Source organism: Epinephelus fuscoguttatus, linkage group LG6 (genome assembly GCF_011397635.1).
Source record: "Epinephelus fuscoguttatus linkage group LG6, E.fuscoguttatus.final_Chr_v1".
Lineage (NCBI taxonomy): Eukaryota > Metazoa > Chordata > Actinopteri > Perciformes > Serranidae > Epinephelus > Epinephelus fuscoguttatus.
Window position 1 is genome coordinate 23691259 of NC_064757.1, and position 20066 is coordinate 23711324.

The 20066-nt window shown below is 40.2% G+C and overlaps 3 protein-coding genes across 10 annotated transcripts in view; 2 read left to right on the forward strand and 1 right to left on the reverse strand.

Moving 5' to 3' along the window:
* Positions 1-1041: 1041 nt before the first annotated feature.
* Positions 1042-7538, forward strand: mthfd2 (methylenetetrahydrofolate dehydrogenase (NADP+ dependent) 2, methenyltetrahydrofolate cyclohydrolase). Its single transcript, XM_049579175.1, has 8 exons — positions 1042-1213; positions 3958-4142; positions 4264-4386; positions 4659-4811; positions 4899-5006; positions 5088-5180; positions 6627-6752; positions 6848-7538. Exons 1-8 carry the CDS (start codon positions 1134-1136, stop codon positions 6994-6996), a joined length of 1017 nt encoding a protein of 338 aa, XP_049435132.1. The 5' UTR covers positions 1042-1133; the 3' UTR covers positions 6997-7538.
* Positions 7539-10466: 2928 nt separating this feature from the next.
* arl6ip4 (ADP-ribosylation factor-like 6 interacting protein 4) lies at positions 10467-13725 on the forward strand. Its single transcript, XM_049577680.1, has 5 exons — positions 10467-10944; positions 11028-11348; positions 11746-11863; positions 12017-12086; positions 12169-13725. The coding sequence occupies exons 1-5, from the start codon at positions 10773-10775 to the stop codon at positions 12223-12225; spliced, it is 738 nt and encodes a 245-aa protein (XP_049433637.1). The 5' UTR covers positions 10467-10772; the 3' UTR covers positions 12226-13725.
* A 696-nt stretch (positions 13726-14421) lies between these two features.
* Positions 14422-20066, reverse strand: part of LOC125889645 (membrane-associated phosphatidylinositol transfer protein 2-like) — a 57455-nt gene continuing 51810 nt past the window's right edge. For all 8 annotated transcript variants that reach the window (XM_049577678.1, XM_049577677.1, XM_049577675.1 and 5 more), the window contains one exon: positions 14422-19480. In XM_049577678.1, the coding sequence (XP_049433635.1) occupies positions 19097-19480 (384 nt within the window). In that variant the 3' untranslated portion in view covers positions 14422-19096. The remainder of the gene's footprint in view (positions 19481-20066) is intronic.

The following is a 20066-nucleotide window of genomic DNA, read 5'->3' on the forward strand; positions in this document are numbered from 1 at the left end:
ACATAACACAACATAACATAGCAACATAACATAACATAACATAACATAACATAATATAGCAACATAGCATAACAGCAACATGGCATAACAAAGCATAGCATAGCAACATAACACAACATAATATAGCAACATAGCATAACAGCAACATGGCATAACAAAGCATAGCATAGCATAGCATAACAACATAGCAACATAACATAACACAACATAACATAACAACATAGCAACATAACATAACAGCAACATAGCATAACAAAGTATAGCATAGCATAACATAACATAGCAACATAACATAACAAAATATAGCAACATAGTAACATAACATAATAGAGCAACATAGCACCATAACACAACATAACATAACATAGCAACATAACAGCAACATAGCAACATTAGATAACAAAGCATAGCATAGCATATCATAGCATACTGTACTACATAATACTACTTTACCACATCTCATATATAAATATGACATATTGACCAGCTAAATTCTGCTTCTACATGAATATATTGTTGATAATAATAAAATAATATATAATAGACTTTATATAACTCTGACAGGGCCCATGCCTAAATCATGAGTACTTTTATTTTTGATACTTAAAGTATATTTTGCTGACAATAAGTCAGTTTCACTTTCAATTTGAATACAAGACTCAATTGAGGTTTTTTTATTTTTATTTTACAATTTCTTATTACTACCTTTGCTGAAGTGCAAGGCGTTTACATTTTTATCAACGTATCCACACACATTTATTCAAGTGCTGTAGAAATTTATATTTTACTCCACTCTATTTATTTTACAGTTAAGTACTTTAAAGAAAATGCTGTTCACTATTACCCACTATTTAAGCTGATAATATAATATATATTTTACATAGATCATTTGGTTGACTTAGACCTGCTGTTGTGAGGACATGGCTTTTTAACATTGGAAATTTACAAGTTATCTATGCAGTGGGTGTGGCAGCTGCAGATAAGAGTGACGCAGGCTCCATACGTGCAGGGGGAAGGGCTTAAAAGCCTCTGTGCTCCACACCGTCTTCCTCCACAGACGTCGCTCTGTCAGCCCGGGTGGTGGTGTGTTACATAACTGGTCCTGGTGTCTCTTCTCCTCCCAGCCGGCAAGAATGGCAGCGATCAGGACTCTCAGGAAACTGTGCCAACACACTCAGCATCAAGTCTGTAAACTACACACGTCCGCCTCGAGGTGAGTGCCACCACCAGCTGCTCTGAAATATGATTTCATTTGGGTGGATTTAATCCCACTTACAAGGCATGTTCGGCGCGTTTTTTCCCAACATGAGACGATAGGCTAGTATTTTGAATATAGGCCTATGTAACCTATTTATTCAGTAATCTAATGTAATGTTGTGCACACACCGATGAAAGATCGTACGTTTTATAATGGTGGGGTTGTTTGATTTTACCGTACTAAATGTCCGCATTTGGTCACATTTTGGTGCGCCCCCAGCGGCATGCCGGTAACACTGCAGCAGCCGGCTGGCTGATGAAATCGGGCTGAGTGCTTGCGTCCAGGACCCAGGTCTCTGCTGCACTCCGACGTATAGGTCTGCACACATTACAAACACACGCACATGCACTCATGTCCTGGATGACATGCGATCATTTAAAACAACAGAAATAACGTATGGCACTGTAATATGAACGGACATGTGATCACACAGATGACAATACTGCAGCATTGCGTGCAGGTATTTACTGGAAACATGGGGTTTGCATCATGACTGAGATAAATGTAATTATTTGATGTTAAGCACGCGTCTTTAAAAGTGCATGGTCGCATGATCTGCAGCACCAGAGGCACAAGACAGACTATTAAAAACCTGTGACCCAGTATGCATGAGTTATTACCATAAAATACATCATAGATAGGCTGCAAACTTAAAAGCATCACTCCATTACACATTAACTCAACGGGCTCTGCATTAAAATACACAAAGCAATGCAGAAAAATAAAAAATAAGGTACAGAAATGTATCAATAACAAAAAAAGGAAATGTTAAACTCCCCTCTGAGGTAGGTGTGACTCTCAACATGAGCTATTTAACATGGCCATACATTTGAAAAGAGCCATCTTCTCCTCAGTTGACCATTGGCTTTTTGTTGGAATTGGTATGCGGTTAAAGAGAAGTTTACTGCTCTGTGATCTCGACACATTTTCTCTGGGACCTGGTACACTGGCCCCATGGTCTCACCTCATTTTGCACAAAGATGTGATACTTTTCTCAGAAGTTTAATTAGTTTTGGCAGGATAAAAGAGGGGGTTACATCACTGTTGATGGCTCATTACTCTTCAGTTATTAACTACTTCTGTTTGTTGTTATATAACAGATAACCATCTTGGCGCTTTTGAAATTTGCACAAAGAAGCAGGACAGGTCAGCCTAGTTTACACACTGGTACAGTGGAGAATGTTATACATGAGTTTTAACCATCAGGGGCCTCTGACTGTAACTGGAGGGTAGGTGTATATACATAATATTGCTGTAAGTGAATATACTGTAACACTACAGTGCAAGTGCTCATGAGGCACATGTCTCTGTCAGGTTGAGACGTGCGGCGTCTAATTATAGTGGTTGGCATTGGTGTGTGTGCTCACACTGGATTGTTGAGATCCATTACGGGTTCCTGGTTTCATGTTCTGTGGAAAGGCGATCAAAGAGACCAGATTAGTACGGTAAAGGTTACTCAGATAGTTCCGTTGAATTATTACCAGCTGCAACAGTGTCGCAACAGCTGGTATTGTCGTCATCTTGTGAGTCTGTGTGTGTCATTATGGCGAAATCTGGTTTTGGTGGCACCTACTGTAGCGAGAACTACCACAGAGTTTTGATATTTTGCAAAGTGTTTATATCTGTCTGTGGACAGATTTTGTCAGCGCAATAATGTCACAACTGTTCAAGATGCAGTCACAAAACTTTACAAGTGTGTAGTTGAGATTAAAATGAAGGCACATGTCGAAGATGGGTGTGGTCCAAGCATGAGTGTTGGAAGTAGGGGGTTAGGAAGTAAGGAAGGGTCCATTGCCCCCTACTTTACGCCCCTGGTCCACATTTGTTTTAGAGGTCTAGTGTGAAGAATTTAGGGGAAATATATTGGCAGAAATATAGAATATAATATAATGAGTATGACTTCATTAGAGTATAATAACATGAAAATAAGAATCGTTGTGTTTTCATTACCTTAGAATGAGCTGTTTATATCTACACAGGGAGCAGATCCTCATCCACGAAGTCTGCCATGTTGCACTGCCATGTTTCTACAGTGGCCCACAACGGACAAACCAAACACTGGCTCTAGACACGGCCATTTGCATTTTCGAGTCGACCACTGTAGTTCGCGTCCCCTCTGCCATGAGAGCATTAGAAAAACACTTATTTTTTTAACATCAAACTGCTTTGTTCTTAGTTTTTTACCGATGTAAATCACCAGGTCTGTTTGCTTTGGAGACAAAGAGACCTCTGTGGATAATTCAGCTCCTGATTAAAAACCTCCTGAACAATGAACACTGAAGGAATTCTTACCAGGAGAAGTTTCAGCTGGTTGCAATCTGCAGTCCTCACTGATAGATGCCACTAAATCCCACAGACTGTTCCTTTAAGTTGCAGATTGCTTTATTGCTGCTGGAGGGATGCCAGTGTGAGATGGTCTTTAGTTAGCTTAGTTTTATTTGTTGATATAGTTTTAATTACTTTTTGTGGCTTGTAATCATATTAAGACATTATTCAATAAACATGGGGCTCTGTACACCTGTGCTGGGCAAGTGTAAAGTGTATTAAACGAGTAATTCAGTGATAAAATAACTAACAGTGGTCGTTAGTTGCAGTCCTAGATTGAGTGACTAACTCAACAGCAGAATCACAGCTTGTTAAAATAAAAGTTATCCACTGTTCCTCTTCTGACTTCAGTCTTTTTGCACTCTACCTCTCAGGCAGGAGGCGGTGGTCATCTCAGGAAAGAAACTAGCACGGCAGATTCGAGAGGAGGCCCGGGTCGACATAGAGAAATGGGTTTCAGCCGGCCACAGGAGACCCCACCTGAGTGTGATTCTGGTGGGAGAAAACCCAGCCAGCCACTCCTACGTCCTGAATAAGACACGAGCAGCAGCTGATGTCGGTAAGGAGAAAAAACACCCCCAGACCTTACACGTATGTGTAAGCACAATTTTTCTACGAAACAATAACAAAAGAACAAACGCATGTGTTTTCAGTTGTTCTCTTACTTCAACCTCCCACAGGAATGTCTAGTGAGACAATTCTCAAGCATTCAGACATCAGTGAGGAGGAGTTATTGGACCTGATCTACAAACTCAACGCAGACCATCGTGTGGATGGCCTGCTGGTCCAGCTGCCTCTGCCAGGTACAAAGAAACTAGGACAATGAGAGAGATAAACAATGAGTATAGAGAGTCACGCATCTGCAGCTTTCTGTCACGGTGTGCGTTGTTGTCAACCAAGATAAAAAATCAGAGGCATGAAACTGCCAACCTGCGTGCTGTCTCTGTTTTCTTTATTGTTTACTGCAGAACACCTCTCTGCTTTAATAAGATGCATTTGTGAAATTTTACAAACTCATCTTTGTTCTTGAACAAAACCTTTGAGATCTCCTGACCATAACTTTGTTTTCTGACAGACCACATTGATGAGCGCACAGTCTGTAATGCAGTTTCCCCTGCCAAGGACGTGGACGGCTTCCACGTAGTTAATGTGGGTCGCATGTGCCTGGATCAGTCCACCATGCTGCCTGCCACTCCCTGGGGAGTCTGGGAAATGATTAAGCGCACAGGTAACAACTGCATTGATCATTTACTTCATCTTAGGCTTAAACTGTTGCTGGACACACTATCTGACCACCACAATACTCGTCTTCCAGGTATTCCTACTTTTGGGAAGAATGTTGTGGTTGCAGGACGCTCCAAGAATGTGGGCATGCCCATCGCCATGTTACTGCACACAGATGGCCGTCATGAGAGGCCTGGAGGTTGGTAACTGTGCAGGCTTTATCTATGTGTTTATAAACTGAGGGTTTGAATATATGATATAAATGTTATTTCTGCTGCAGGTGATGCCACAGTCACCATTTCTCACCGTCACACTCCAAAGGAGCAACTTCGCCAACATACTAAAATCGCTGATATCGTTGTGGCTGCTGCAGGTATGTAGCCCTGTTTGTTTGTAAGCATCTGACAATGACTGAACTGATTGAAGGATAACTTCAAGCTTGACCCTATTTTCCCATGTTTTTGTCTCTAAGTAACTAATTAGAACAGCAACTTTTGAAGTTGGTCCTGTATTGAGTGAGACCTCTGCCAGCAGTAGTGGAACAGGCTGTAGGTACATTTGCACCATCAAGTTATGTCTACTAAAAGTGCTTGTTATTGCCAATGACAGGCTCAGATTGTTGTCTGACAGCAATGTGGAAAGAGTCCCTGCAGAGATAGACCTTTTGTTTCAGAGTAAGATCATGTTTGTTTAACCAGAAACAGCCCTGAAATGGCTATCGCCACACCCGCCAGACTCCATTTAAAGAAACATGGATTTTAGCGTGTTTAGAGCCAGCATATTTCACATCTGACTGGGTGAATGAAGAGTTTATTTCAACCAAACCAGTGCTGGTAGTTGTTGGAACAGTGTAAAGACGAGCCAAGGCATGTTTTGTTGGTTTGGTTTCTGTTGACTTCAGATGAAGTGTGTTTTATGATAATTACGGATGGGAATGGAGAACCAGTTCCAAACCCTCCAAGCGTATCACTTCCTTTTATTTTTTAAAGATGACAACAGTGCTTCTTGTAAAGTCTGTAAAATGATCATTGTGTAAGAGTGGAAACACCAGCAACTTATTGCAACATCTTTCTTTGCAACATTGGCTTTAATTCCAGGAATGCCACGTATTTGGCACCCTACGCACAAGTGCTCCTGCTTCCAAACTTCCCAAAATCTAAATGAAAACGAATGCTGTACACATATCCTCTCATTTCTTTTAAACTGTGTTCAAACTCAGAGTTTATAAAACAGTTGCATTGACGCTTGAAAACCTGTATAGGCCTACTTTTTTCCACACAGAAAATAAATCACAAATTAATAAAGGAACTGAAAAAGACTCAAACAGATAAGCAGAGATGATAATGGCATTGGTATCAATAACATCTCAACAATTCCCATTCCTAACGATGATAAAATCGCTGTTTATTTATATGGAGTCTGGTGGCTTTGGCAATAGTGATTTCAGGGCTTTTTCTGGTCAAAGAAAAAGGTCTATCTTTGTAGGATGCTCTCCATAATGTTGTCAGACACTTAAAATAACTATCTGAGCCTGCCAATGTCCCAAACAAGCACTTTTATTGGATATAAATTGATGGTGTGCAGTTGCCCATTAATGTTACATTGCAGCCTTTTATCGCTGCTGCTGGCTACAGCACTCTCGTTCAGTGGTGGAGCAGTTTCAAAACTTGTTGTTCCCATTAGTCATTTAGACACAATAACATGGAAAAAGGGAGTCCAGGTTGAAAGTTTAAATCTTTCTTTCTTTAAATCTTGTCTTTCTGCACTGGATTTTCTGTCTGTTGTCTAACTCTACTGTGTGTGTTTACTGAACTTGCAGGGATTCCAAACCTCATTACCGCGGACATGATCAAAGAGGGAGCAGCGGTGATTGACGTTGGAATAAACAGAGTACAGGACCCAGTCACCGGAAAGAGCAGACTGGTGGGAGACGTGGATTTTGAAGGTAGGGCTGCACAGCAAACAAGATGGTTATTTCTGCATGGATGTGCCTGGTGTCTCGGGTGTCTGTAACGTCATACTTTATCTGTTTATATTCAGGCGTGAGACAGAAGGCGGGCTTCATCACTCCTGTCCCCGGAGGTGTGGGACCCATGACCGTAGCCATGCTCATGAAGAACACTATCAAAGCAGCTAAGAACGTCCTGTTGTTCCCTCCGGAGAGGATCCGCATGGCGGCTGCATCCTAATGGGGGAAAGAGAATCCCAGCAACAGCAACACATTCCACTCCTTCCAAACACAACCACCCCTCATTTTTTACTCAGAGCAACGTGACAAGCTCCCCTTGCACACGGACTGGAAAGATGATAGCTTTAAGACTCTTCCTGCTGACATCTTTAACCTCTCCTAACTTCAAGTCCAGCCATGTTTAGACTGTTACATTCGCTTATGCAGCTGCATTAAGTAACAGGGTTTTCAGTATTTATCAACTGCAATGCATTTCTTTGGGGGGTTTAAGGAATCTTGAAATATTATTCTATTTATTTCTACTCTGACATGCTATTTAAAATGGAGGCAGGTTACAGCATTTAACTCTGAGCTGGTGAGCTGTTGAAGCCAAGCATTTGAGTCTGTCGTGCTTCTGTCAGTTAGTTTAGCCTTATGTACCGAGAGTGATAAGGGCTAATTCCATCAGGAACAAGTATGTATATCAATATACAAGCTTTAAAGATTCACAATTGCCTTTGTAAAAACTTTTAAATAAATATTGCAAATATGTTCTCTCATGAATGTGCAAACTGGTTGCCTCTTCTTTTTCCACAGTAGGACAGTGACCGTGATCATGTCATACACGTAATCTCTTTACAGTATCAGATTCAGATTAATGCACTCAGTCCAAATATAACTCACAACTCAGCTGGTATCATTAAAAGTAGTTGCCTCGTAGTATCAGTATTAAATAACCACTTATTCCTGTTGACACCTTTTGATCCAGCTTTCTGTATTTGGCATGATACAGGCATCACAAGCACCAGGGGCCAGATTCACAAAGCCGCCTACTGCCAAGAGTTGCCCCCAGTGACCTTTTCTTAGAATTTTCCCTTAAAGTTAAGACTAGTTCCTTGTAAAGACAAAGTTATTCAAAAAGCATCCTCGATTTTAAATAACTCCTAAGGTGAAAAACTGTTAGGAGTAGAGAGGAGGACTTTAAAGAGGCTTAAGAGTTTCTTAAGCAGAGGAGAAAATGGTAGAAACACAAAAGTGGATGACTGTGAGTAAATGAAATGCTAAAGATTAGACCGTACAGGGACAATATGTGTGGTCGATCTCATTAGGGATACACAAACATTTCCCACCCAAGGCAATAATGCTATAATGCCAGAAATAAAATGATCACAAGAGATACTTAGGGAAACTGGAAAAATACAAAGGTGCAGCAGTGATGACTTTGGTCTGTCTCAACCTGCCATCAGCAGAGTAATAACACAAACAATGCCAACAGTTTCATAGTCAGCAGATCATTTTTAATCCTCTGGGTGTGTCCACACCTTGCAGGCTCAAAATGAGGGTGTGTCTGTCCCTTCCTTGCTGAGAGTTGCTCTAAGAACTTAAACCTAAATCAATTTCCAAATCATCTGTAGATTACACAACTCTTTTGTGAGCCATGATAATCGTGAAGTGGACATCTGATACTGTGCCAGCCCTAACTACCATCACAGATATCTTAGAATCAATGGTCTCTCAACTACACTTAAACTTCCTTTATATTAGATGTTTTATGCGACACTAACACCCTCTTTTCCCAAATCATATCCTGATTCACTCTCTCTTTATCTATCAACAAAAGATTCCCCGCAATTATATTACTCCATTCCTTGAACACACTGACCCGTTTTTAAACGACTTGGAAGCAAAGACACCCAATGATTAGCGTGACCCATATATCTGACACACTTGGAACTTTTTTTAGGGGGGACACATTCACTGGTCACACACCAAAGGTCACATTCACCAACTGAGACTTCCTATCATCTGCTAATGAGACCCAGTGGCCTTTTTTTCAAGGTCACCTTACCGTTGTCCTCGTACAACCTGATAGTAAGTAGTAGTAAGTAGTTAGGCTGAGCCCTTAGATTATTTTTCCCAACTGTACTTCTCGTCTCTTGTTTCTGTTTCGCTGCTGTGGGAGGTGCCATTGTGTACAGGGAGATCCCACTGAAGGCAACAGGTGGTGTGGTTTGTGAGGGTGCACTGAGTTTGTAGGGTTTTCATTGGATCTCTGCATGACGTCTAATCTGCTTCACTTGGAACTTATTTAAGAGCAGAAGGAAGATCCAGGGGTCATACCGTTCATATGATACTCTGCATACTAAACAGCCAAACACGCTGGTGAGGTAACACTGCTGTTCTTATAAATAAGAAAAAAGTCACTTCCCTGCAGTCTAAATACAAAGTTGTTTTTTTTTAAATAAAAGGGCAACAGTGACACCCATAGGACACATGTAAAAAAAACAATGGTGGAAACATTTATTAAAGCACTGTACAAATGTAAATTTCTACTAATATTTCACTACATTTCATTTGACTGCTGCTCTTGTTTCTTTGCATATTCAGATTCAAACAAAACACATGATCAGTTTGTAAAATATGGTGCATTGCTATAGATGAAGCCAGTGGTTCCAAATTGACATTTTTTACAAGATACAAAATACAGACACAGAGTTATGCAAAATGTTCCTACAAATATCAGGAAAATGTACATTTGAGGAAATATTAACAGGAGATTATCTCCTTTAACACAAACCTCCTGTGGTTTCTTCACTGTTTGAGGCAACTGTACAGTTTATCAGCTGTACTTTTATTATAATTAATAAATAAATAAATAGAATATAATCTTAATTATTGTTATACAAAAAAATATACTCAGTCAGGGGTTGTAAGGAAAAGGGATGAGAACCACTGCCAGTAAGTATATAAAATAAAAAATAATAATATTTTATAAAAATAATAATAACGTAAAACTTCAATTAAAAGCCTAGTCCCAAGTTAACACCAGTGGCGGTTCTAGCCTAAATGGCACCCTGGGCGACACCCCCCTTACACTTACAGGTGAGCACACTATAGTGCGGCTTGGGCCATATTTTCCTGACTGAACCCAACCGGAGTCCGACGCAGTTTACTTTCAGGCGTTGTCACATAAATAACAAATTCCAGCACTTGAATAGGCCATATAGGCGCTCCTGCCCCCCCCCAATTTACTTTTATTTTTTTATAGTAGTTCTTCGAATGTATAAAACTGGGTTGTTGGCTACCTAAAATTATGTGTCCATTCCTCGATTACCCTGTAAGTTATTCATATTCCTTTAGTCCATATGGGTCCTCAGATCAAATGAATCAAAAAGGTTTTTCATAAAAATGTGTATTGTTTTAACAGGATAAAATGGTGCCGTAATCCCAGAGTGTCTTAATTCACTCTGTCTCTGATATGCTGTCTGTCAGAGCTAGATCAAATAAATGATTACTATTGATATATTATCTGAAGCCTATTTTTTTAAACATGTAATATTCATACTGGTTTGAATAAACAATTTAATTGTATTTCCCATCTTTGCTGAGCAACAGTTTTGTGTGAAAGGAATTAAAGGCCTGTCCCTTATAGACGCCTGTCCCTAATATAGGCCTGTTGATTTCAGTGATTTAAACAAATAAATGGGCTATTAATTAACGTTTTACGGTAGTCATCATCATCATCATCAAGTATATAAATTATTATTACACAGTCTACGGTGCTTACTCATCATCACCGAGGACACTCAAGCTCTGCTCGTATGTTAAATAAACTAAAATAGGAACTAGGAACTTTAAAAATGTGTTACCGGACGCCGACGGAAGAAGAAAGGAGACGCGCTCACTTCCGTAAACTCAACAGCCAGCCTTCTGTAGCTCCTGCAGCTCAGTTTCTGCTGTCTGTGAGCTTCAGTCAGGGTTACCGTGTGTTTTAATGTTAGTTTAGATGTCTCAGTGATGGACCGCAGCAGATCACCTGACAGAACCGGCAGAGAGAAGAAACACGAGAAGAAGAAGAAACGGAGACGATCCTCCTCTTCTTCCTCATCCTCTTCATCATCGTCGTCTTCTTCATCTAGCAGCAGGAGTCGAAGCAGATCGTCAAAGAAAGCACCACACAAAAGTCAAGGTTGGGACTGAGAAGGAAATATCTTTCTATCTATCTAACAAAAGTTTCATTATCAAATGACTGTCGAACTTTTTCCCCCTCAGATGTAAAAACACAAAGAAAGAAGCGCAGGAGAAGCTCCTCTTCCTCCTCTACTACCTCTTCCTCCTCATCATCTTCGTCCTCGTCGAGTGACGAAAAGTCAAAGAAGAGGAGGAAAAGCAAATCCAAGAAAAAGAAGTCGAAGAAGAAGAAGGCGAAGCTGAAGAAACAGAGGAAGAAGGAGAAGAAGAAGAAAGAGAAGCTGAAGAAGAAGAAGGAGAAGAAGACAGCAGAGGTGGTGTTGCCTGGTCCTGCGGCAGACAAGCCTCCATCTTACCTGGAGGTGTGGCAGAGTGACGAGGGGGCGGTAGAGCTCGGACCCGGTGGGACATTACACTACTTGACATTTTTAATACGCCATCTGGTTGTTTTAAAGATGAAGGAGTATCAGAATCACTGTTTAGATTAAATTAAAAAAAAACTTTTTTTTGGGTTGCAGTTTCCCAAATATGTTTTATATCACTTGGATTTAAATTCATTTGAGTTTTGGACTACTGGCTAAACAAAACATGACATCTCCTTTAGTTTTAGGAAATGATTATTGGTATTTTTTTTTTTTACAACAATTCATAGTCTAAATGTTTACTTAATAAACTTTGTCCTCCATCTAAATAGATAGGTGACTAATCCAGCAAGTTAAATACAGGAACACAGGTGTTAATGTTAATTTTCCAAAGCACCCACCATACATTTAATGTATTATACTGTTTTCCTCTGCAGTGATGACAGATGAGCAGAAGGCCCGACTCTCCACCAAGAGGCCCCTCACCAAGGAGGAGTACGAGGCCAGACAGAGTGTGATCCGCAGGGTGGTGGACCCAGAAACAGGACGCACCAGGTGAGCTAAAGTACATTCGACCAGTTTACTAGTTAAGATGTTCAGAATCACAGGACGATCAGTCTGCTTCCAAGAGCAAACACACCTTAATTCAAATGTTATAATAAAATGTTCCTGCAATAATTTCTACAGCTCAGTTTTTTTCTCTTCCAGATTGGTGAGAGGAGAGGGGGAGATCATAGAGGAGATTGTCAGCCGAGAAAAACACAAAGACATCAATAAGGTACAGGAGAAAGTTTCAATTATACCTTTGTGAAAGATCTCTTACATGATTTCTAACTGTGACCCATTCATTCGTCCCACAGCAAGCCACCAAGGGAGATGGAAACGCCTTCCAGAGGAAACTGGGAATCAACAGGTAGAAGATGCTGAGAAGAAGCTGTGGATTTTAAATCATCATTTTGAACAGTTGCCTGTGATGTCACTGTAGATTAGTGAAGGTACAAAATTACTGGGACATGTCTTCTTGATGTACTGTACACTGAAAGCCATTATCACCTGTTGATTTGCCTTATTGACTTTATGCTGGAATTACTGTGCGACTTTAAATGTGCTGTGTGCGACATTTTGAACATTAACATAGCAGCAAACATGTATTTGTTATGCAAAGATATAGTGGAGTAATGGTGTCCTGAGCAGAGAATGAAGCCACGCTACTTCTGTGTGTGTTGTGTGTGTGTTGTAATCTGAGCTTCTCTGTTCTTAGTTGCGGTTGCTGGTCTGTGCATATTAGAACATTTGAGTTCCTGTGTGTGTGTATCCCACTGGCTAGCTACTCTCCGCCGCTACTGCCATTTTTGTGACATTTTTGAGTCATTACAGAAGTGTAGTGCCATTATCTGGTTAACACATGCAGCTCTATCAGCATTGTTGTTAGCACTGTATAATGAGTTAACACCGTGTCACGTGCTGACAATCCTGCCCCAGACTCTGAATCACAGATGTGCTCTGAATGTCACATACAGCTCCTTTAATGTTTGAATCTACTGAGATCTGCAAAAAGAACTGATAAGCACGGATAAATGTCACAAATAATTTGCACATTTGCAGATTAACGCTTATTTATTTTGTCCATGTTTTAAAGCGTAGAGAGTACGTATCACTTTGAATCCTGAATCAACTAGAGTGTAAGGTTTTCAGTTTTCTGTACCTGTTACTCAGATGATGTGTGAGTGAAAACAGTCTGACCATTCAAATGTTTTTTTTATTTGAAACCGATTCATACTGTACTTAAAACAAAAACATAAAAGGAATACTTTACCCATAAAAGTATCATTTGTATATTAATTACTTATCCTTTGTTAGGCTGAATTTGTAAAGCAAAATTTGCGTTTCTCATATTCCCCACGGTGAACAAAGAATCCAAAAACTAAGAAAATTCTTGATGAATTGGAGTCATAGGGGTCAGCGTTTAGCAACAGCAAGCTTTTTTTTCATAGGAAATGCACGTTCGTGGAGTACTGAGCACTTGACTGGATTCATAAGACTCTAATTATACGGTAGGAGACGTGTGAGTTTGTAAAACAGATGTGTTGAAATAGTTTTGCTGTCGTACTCTAATTCATAAAGAATTCTGTTTTTGGATTCTCCGTTCACCGTGGAGGCATGTGAGAAAAACAACAGCATATCACAGGCTGAGTCACTGATATACAGATGATCATTCTGTGGGTGAAGTTTCCTTTAAGAAGCTGATATAAGTGTTGAGTATCCTGCCTGACTCGTTTGGCTACATACTCTACACCCACTCGTCGATGTCTGCTCACCTTAACATCTCACATTTTGTTTCTCTATGATTCTCTGGACAAATCTGCATTTGTGTGAACTGATTCCAGGAAAATAAACATGTTTTTTTGTTAACTGCAGTGAATCCTGTATTTGAAAACTCCCTGCTCTCTGGAAATACTATCCTTAAGCTGTACCATACTAATCTTCATGACAGTGTTACCGTTTTGTTAAAAAAAAAAAAAAGAAGGCCAAAATGACTTACTTGTTCTTTATATGTTCTTTATACACTGTACATAAAAACACAAGGGAGTGGATAAAATGATTTTATCCAAAACCTACAAGATACACACCCTGTACAATGAAAATATTTACCAAGGTATGTTGCATATGTATATACAGCCTATGAATGCTAACTGTTGATGAAACAGCAGTGGCATTGCATTAACTCGGGGAACAGAGCTTGAGACAGTGACAGATTGCCTAATGTTGGTGAACGATTTCTCCTTTGTACATTTCCTTTAAAGTGAAAACAAGCCAATGCCTTTTTTAGAAAATATGGCCTTTTCCTATTTCCACAGAGTAAACAGTCGATTCTTTTCCGTAAAGTCAATTTGGGAGTGAGCAGCGTTCATTCTAGGCCTCGCAACACAATGGTCAATGTAAGGCAGAAAAGGGAAATGTAAGGCCTCTGGTAATGTGTGTGTCAGTAGCAGAATCGAAGCGACTGTCTGCCCAGAGGTGTCCGAACTTCACAGACAACCGCACCGCTTCATCTTTACATTCTCTGGATTTTAATTTCCAGGCTATTCAGATCTTGAGGAAGGACATATGGTTCAGTAGTTGCCAACTTTAGATGAATATATGTTTTCGTTTTTTTTTTGTTTTGTTTTGTTTTTTTAAACAGCATTGCCTTCCCTTTTGTTTCTAATCACTATCGATGTGCAAACAGCCATTCTTTAATCAGCAGCCTTCAAAAGAGTTTTGTAATATGGCTTCAAGCTGAATCTCTGAAGTGGTCAAAATGCAGAGGGGCTGTGGTTCGGTTTGTAATCACACCAAGGACAGATAAAAACAGTCTCGATTAGGGAAGTTATAGGTACCTATGCATTGGGATTTACACTCAGTTATCACGCTTTAAGTCTCAATTTACTGATGTAAAAAGGGTGGACAAAAATGAAAAACACCTCTCAGTGTAACGACACAATTCAACAGCATAAAAACGACAGCTACCACAATGCCTATTAAAGTTACATTTGGTAACGTTAATGAAAATAACTTTGGCACATTTGTTGAAACTGTCACTAAATCCACAAAGTATTATATGAGACAGATAGTCGGTGAAAACAATCATGTCTCTCCTTCTCATCGTCTCTAACTGCATTGGCTAGAATCTGCTGCTGTGCGCTGGAAACAACCAATCAGAGCTGAGTCTCTAACTCAGTTCTCAATCATGTCTGTCACTGATAGCGAACCGAGGTCAAACTGTCAAACTCGACAGTGTAGATCAAATCCCTTATTTTAAACTGAAATGTTTTCAGAAACACAGGGTGTCTACATGTCCTTAAAGAGTCTTTAAATGTCTTAAATTCAATTTTATAATAGAAAGGCCTTGAAAGTCATTTAATTGTCTTAAACTTGAATTTCTGAGGTCTGAACTGCTACAAACATTTTATCTAATTTCATTTATACATCTGTGATCTAGTTAGTGGGCAGTGCTTGATGCTCGACTATTTCGATGGCCGCCGGATCACATACTTTCTCATTTTACAGCTACACACTATACTAAAATATGTTTCTGAAAACATTTGAGGCAAGAAATAGGCAATGCAGCGACAGGATCTTGATTTGTATTTAATCGTTTGACATTTTGCCTGCATGTTTACGAGCCGTGATTGACATGGGTGACATCTGAGTTAGAGACTCCTCTGCTCTAACTGGTTGTTTCGTTCATACTCAGTAAGGCTAGTAGAAGCAGTACGAGTAGGCAGAGGAGCATGATGATCTGTCTCATGTAGTACTGTGTGGATACAGCGACATTTTCAGCAAATATGACAAAGTTTTTCTTCTATAAAACTCACCAACTACAGTTTTAAGTTGATTCAAGACTGCAATCTTTTTAGACAGGTGTACCTAATAAACTGGCAACCGAAAACCTACTGTAGTATCTCACCATTATCAGGTTTGTGGCACTTTCTTGTTAGAAATCTCCCTCTTTTTTCACGGACTCTACAAATGTTTGATGTGTACCCTGTGTTTGTTGAGTGCAAAGATGTGTTCAGATTCCCTCTGCACTTTGACGCGTGCGGAACATGTGCCTGTTGAACTGATTGTCAATGCACTGCGACATTTCCTCAACGCAGTCTGTTTGAGCTTGTGGTGCGGTTGAGAAATATTGCACGTTTCCCTTACATTTAAGCCCATATTGGTCCATTGCAGTCAGCTCTCTGCATGCCTATTAGAGGGACAAATAAACATCATTTGAATGAATAAAATCACATTTCTTTTTTTAACCCATTTCGTAAAATAAATGGCGAACAGCATAAAGAAAGTCTTAGCTCTGTGTTCCTACTTCCAACAGCATATTGTACAGAATTTACAATTTGCAGATTTTTCTTCCTCTAAAGGCAGAACAGAGAAAAAAGACCTTAACCTAAGGAGGATTATCTATGAGCACATTCAACGCCTCATTTACAGCTTAGGGATAACCAGAGAGAAGCCATATCCCAAATTTCCAAAATAGATAACATACAATATATGACACAAGGTAGCAGTTCTGTTGATACAATTCTGGTGATCTGCAAGATAACATAATAAAAATACAATACTGTGCCAGGCAAAGACCTCTTTGAGTTTTGGCTGCTGCAACTGAAGTTTGAAGAGAAGAAAAAAAAACACAGCATAGCTAAAGTAATCTTAAAACACATTTTGTTCACAAAATACATTTTAAAATATCTATAATCTTAAATAACAATAATTATCATCGTCAATCATTAAAGTGTATCCTGAATGAGGCGGTGTTTACCCCCAGAGTGAAGAAGACACTTGAAACTGGTCTTCAGTGGACCAGATACCAGATCTGCACTGTAATATAACAATTATGTACAAGCCTTGTGAAGCCGTTCGACTACATACTTACACAATCTGTTCGATTTTTACACAGGAGACCTTAAATCACTTCCTCTCTGTACATGTACAGCATATCATTCTATACTGTTAACTTTGGCACATTAATCGGACTGTGTTAGGAGTTCTCCCTACGGCTGAGTCTCACGGTATTAATTCAGGAAGGGTCAGCAGCGCAGTGCGATGAGATGTGGTGAGACGCTATAAAATCCGAGGAACAGTTTCAGCTGCAACCATAATTAAAGGGTAATTTCGCAGTTTGCTTCATGTGATATTTGGATGGTTCTTTGGTCTGAGGGGCGACTAGAAAACAAGCAAAACTGGACTGTACGGGTTGTGAAAATGTTATTTGCTGTTTTGTGAATGCTACAAGTACCAGTATCGATCAAATCATTTCATGTTGACTCACAAGACAAACATTGTTTTGCCTTTAATGGATAGGACAGTTAAGTGTGTGAAGGTGGAGAGAGGGGGGGGGCTGACTTGCAGCAAAGGGCCGTAAGCTGGAGTCGAACCAGGGCCACTGCAGCAAGGACGGAGCCTCTGTACATGGAGCACCTGCTAAGCCACTTATGCCCCCAAACACTGTTTTCAATTAGGACTAGGTATCGGTACTCAGTACCTCTAAGGTATCAACCGAAATAACTCGCTATGAATGAATGTCTCCAAATGATACCTGCATTCGGTTCTTTTTTCCCCGGGATCTGATCCCAGACTGATTCTGATTCCCTGCCAGATCAGAAAACTTTCTGTTGCTGCCATCTCCTGAGTTGCTCTCCTCCCACAGAACGAGAGCATCAGTTCATTGTCTGCCCGTTAAGCCCAAACTAACACAGCAGGAACAGCTAACATCCAACACCATCTTCGTTAGACATTGATACTTGGTTGAATTTTAGGTTGTGATGTTGGGTGACCAAAATTTAATATCAGCACGTCTAATGCCAACGTCAATCTACCGTAGAATACTGACAACAGAAATTTGTTGGTTTTAGGTTGTGTTGTTACGTAACCAAAATCCAGTGTCTTCCAAACGTCTCATGCCAACATCATCTTGACATACGACAACTACATTTAGTCGTGAAGTGTAGAGAACAAATCCAATGTCTGCAAATTGCCATAATAATAATAATAATAATAATAATACATTTTATTTGTTAGGCCACTCAAGGTCGTCTAACACTAACGTCCACACAATCTAAAATTTTAACGTCGTCAGATATTTAAAATATTGTAAACCTGATTTTCATGCCAACCAAAATTTATTGTGTGTTTGATGTAAGAGTCCAATGTCTTTCTGACATCATACTGACATCCGGTGCCAGCTGGGTAAAAACACTGACCACAAAGAACAACCCAACTCTGTCGATGAACATAACTGTTGGGTAACGTTAGCCACGTGATGTGCACTCTGTCACTGTATGTGTGTGCAGGCGAACTCTCTGTACTTGGCGAGTAGTTGAGTGCGGTGTATTTGACAGAGTTGGGATTTTAGTGTGCAGAGATGCCACCGAAACGTTTAAAAGTACAGCTATACTACACGCCACTCCATTCACATGATGAATAAATTAATGAAATACTCTACTTGTACTGTTATCATGATTGTTTAAATGACACGCAGCCCTATTTTTAATGCTGATAAATGATGATGCTTTTTCTAAAAAACAAAACAAAACTGAAAAAGATATTTTTTAGCAAAATGATTGTGTGTTTGTTTGGTCACACTTCGAAAACAAACAATCCAGTTTTACCTGATTCTACGCTCTGCTCCCAGACGTGAACGTATCTGATTATCACATTAAAAGGACAAAGCTTTAAAACTATTATGCACAAAGTTTATATCTTTATAGTAATTGCTGTGCTTGCGTTGGCAGTACTCAGTTACAGTGCAGTATCAGCACTTGGACCTGATACAGGTTGTCTGTAACCACTTTGAGTTGTTTGCAGTATATAGCATCGGGGTGCTTGTCTGTGTAACCATCTCCAATCTAAAAGCCCACTGTAGGAGGAAAACTGACCTCGTATTCAAGACTGATAAATATTTACTAAACAGTAGAAACAGTCTGGATCCCTACAATATAAGCTACTGTATGTCTATTTGTGTGCATGTTCCTGTTTCAGGAAGGCTCTTAAATGCCTGTTGAGTTGTGTGTGTTGTATAATAAATATAGCCATAGCCTCTGTTCATAAATATATGTGTGGAGTGTGACTGGCATTTGTTTACAAAGAGTGGTTTGTAGCACCTATTGTTGTCATTGTTGTATTTACCCATCTGGTGCAAGCCAACTGTTTTTCACTCTTTGCATTTCTCTTCATCATGGGTCTCTTCTTCAGCACTGTATTTTTAAGTCACTCTCCCAAAGATGCTCTCCCATCGTCTCCCTTATCTCATTTGGGGCTGAGAACACCGTGTTCCAGCTTGGTGCTGCTGCTGCGGCCCCAGCAGCCGGCTGTGATGCTCATGCTGCGCTGCGTTGCTCCCTGGCTGTAGCTGTGAGCGCACTCCAGCCGCTCTCGCTCCAGCCGCTCGCCGTCGGATTGGCTCTGTGTGCGTTCTGGCCTGTTGTGGATGTTGCCTGTTGGGGAGCTGGGGGCCGGCTGGGAGGAGATGGTGCGCAGCAGGTGGTTCCTCTTCCTTAGGAAGTCGCTGTTTGCACCCAAGCCGAAGCTGCCTTTACGCAGGACCATGCGTGCGCTGCTGGACTTGGCTGGCCGAGAGCGGTGGCTGTACTCCAGCTGTGACAAATGAGCTGCATATCCTTCTGTGATAAACTGTTGAGAGCATCAGGGAGAAGAGGAACCATCAGCTATAAAGAATCAGACATTTTTTTTTACACTCTGGTTTAGTTAACTTATATTTTTTCATTCAGTCAAATGTGTTATTAATCAGTGACAGTGGCAGTGTTAGACCTGTTAAATCATTCCTATTTCACACATAGTTCCTGATAAATTACTGGGATGAACCTTTAGACGCAGCTGGTTTTCACTATTAACACATGTGCTACATTAAGGAACATTGCCGTCTTGCACTTTTCACACCTGCCATGGCAATGCCAGATTAGATGGGGCAAGGGACAGTTCAGCAGATGGCGGTAATGCAACTGTTTTGGATGGCAACAGACATAAAACTCAACAGAAGTCTATGTCAGAAGTCACATGTATGTGACGTGATAGATGTATTTTAGTATTTTTTGGAACATGGCAGGCGAGGAAATGTTTCTGTCTGGAGCCAGTATTCTTGTAATGTATTTAATATAATGTTTGAGGGGCCTCAGCCAGCCTTGGATATCAGTCCAGAAACCTGCAACATAATAGCTGCAGAAAAACCAGTGCAACTGGTCTTCCTCTTGCTCACTGC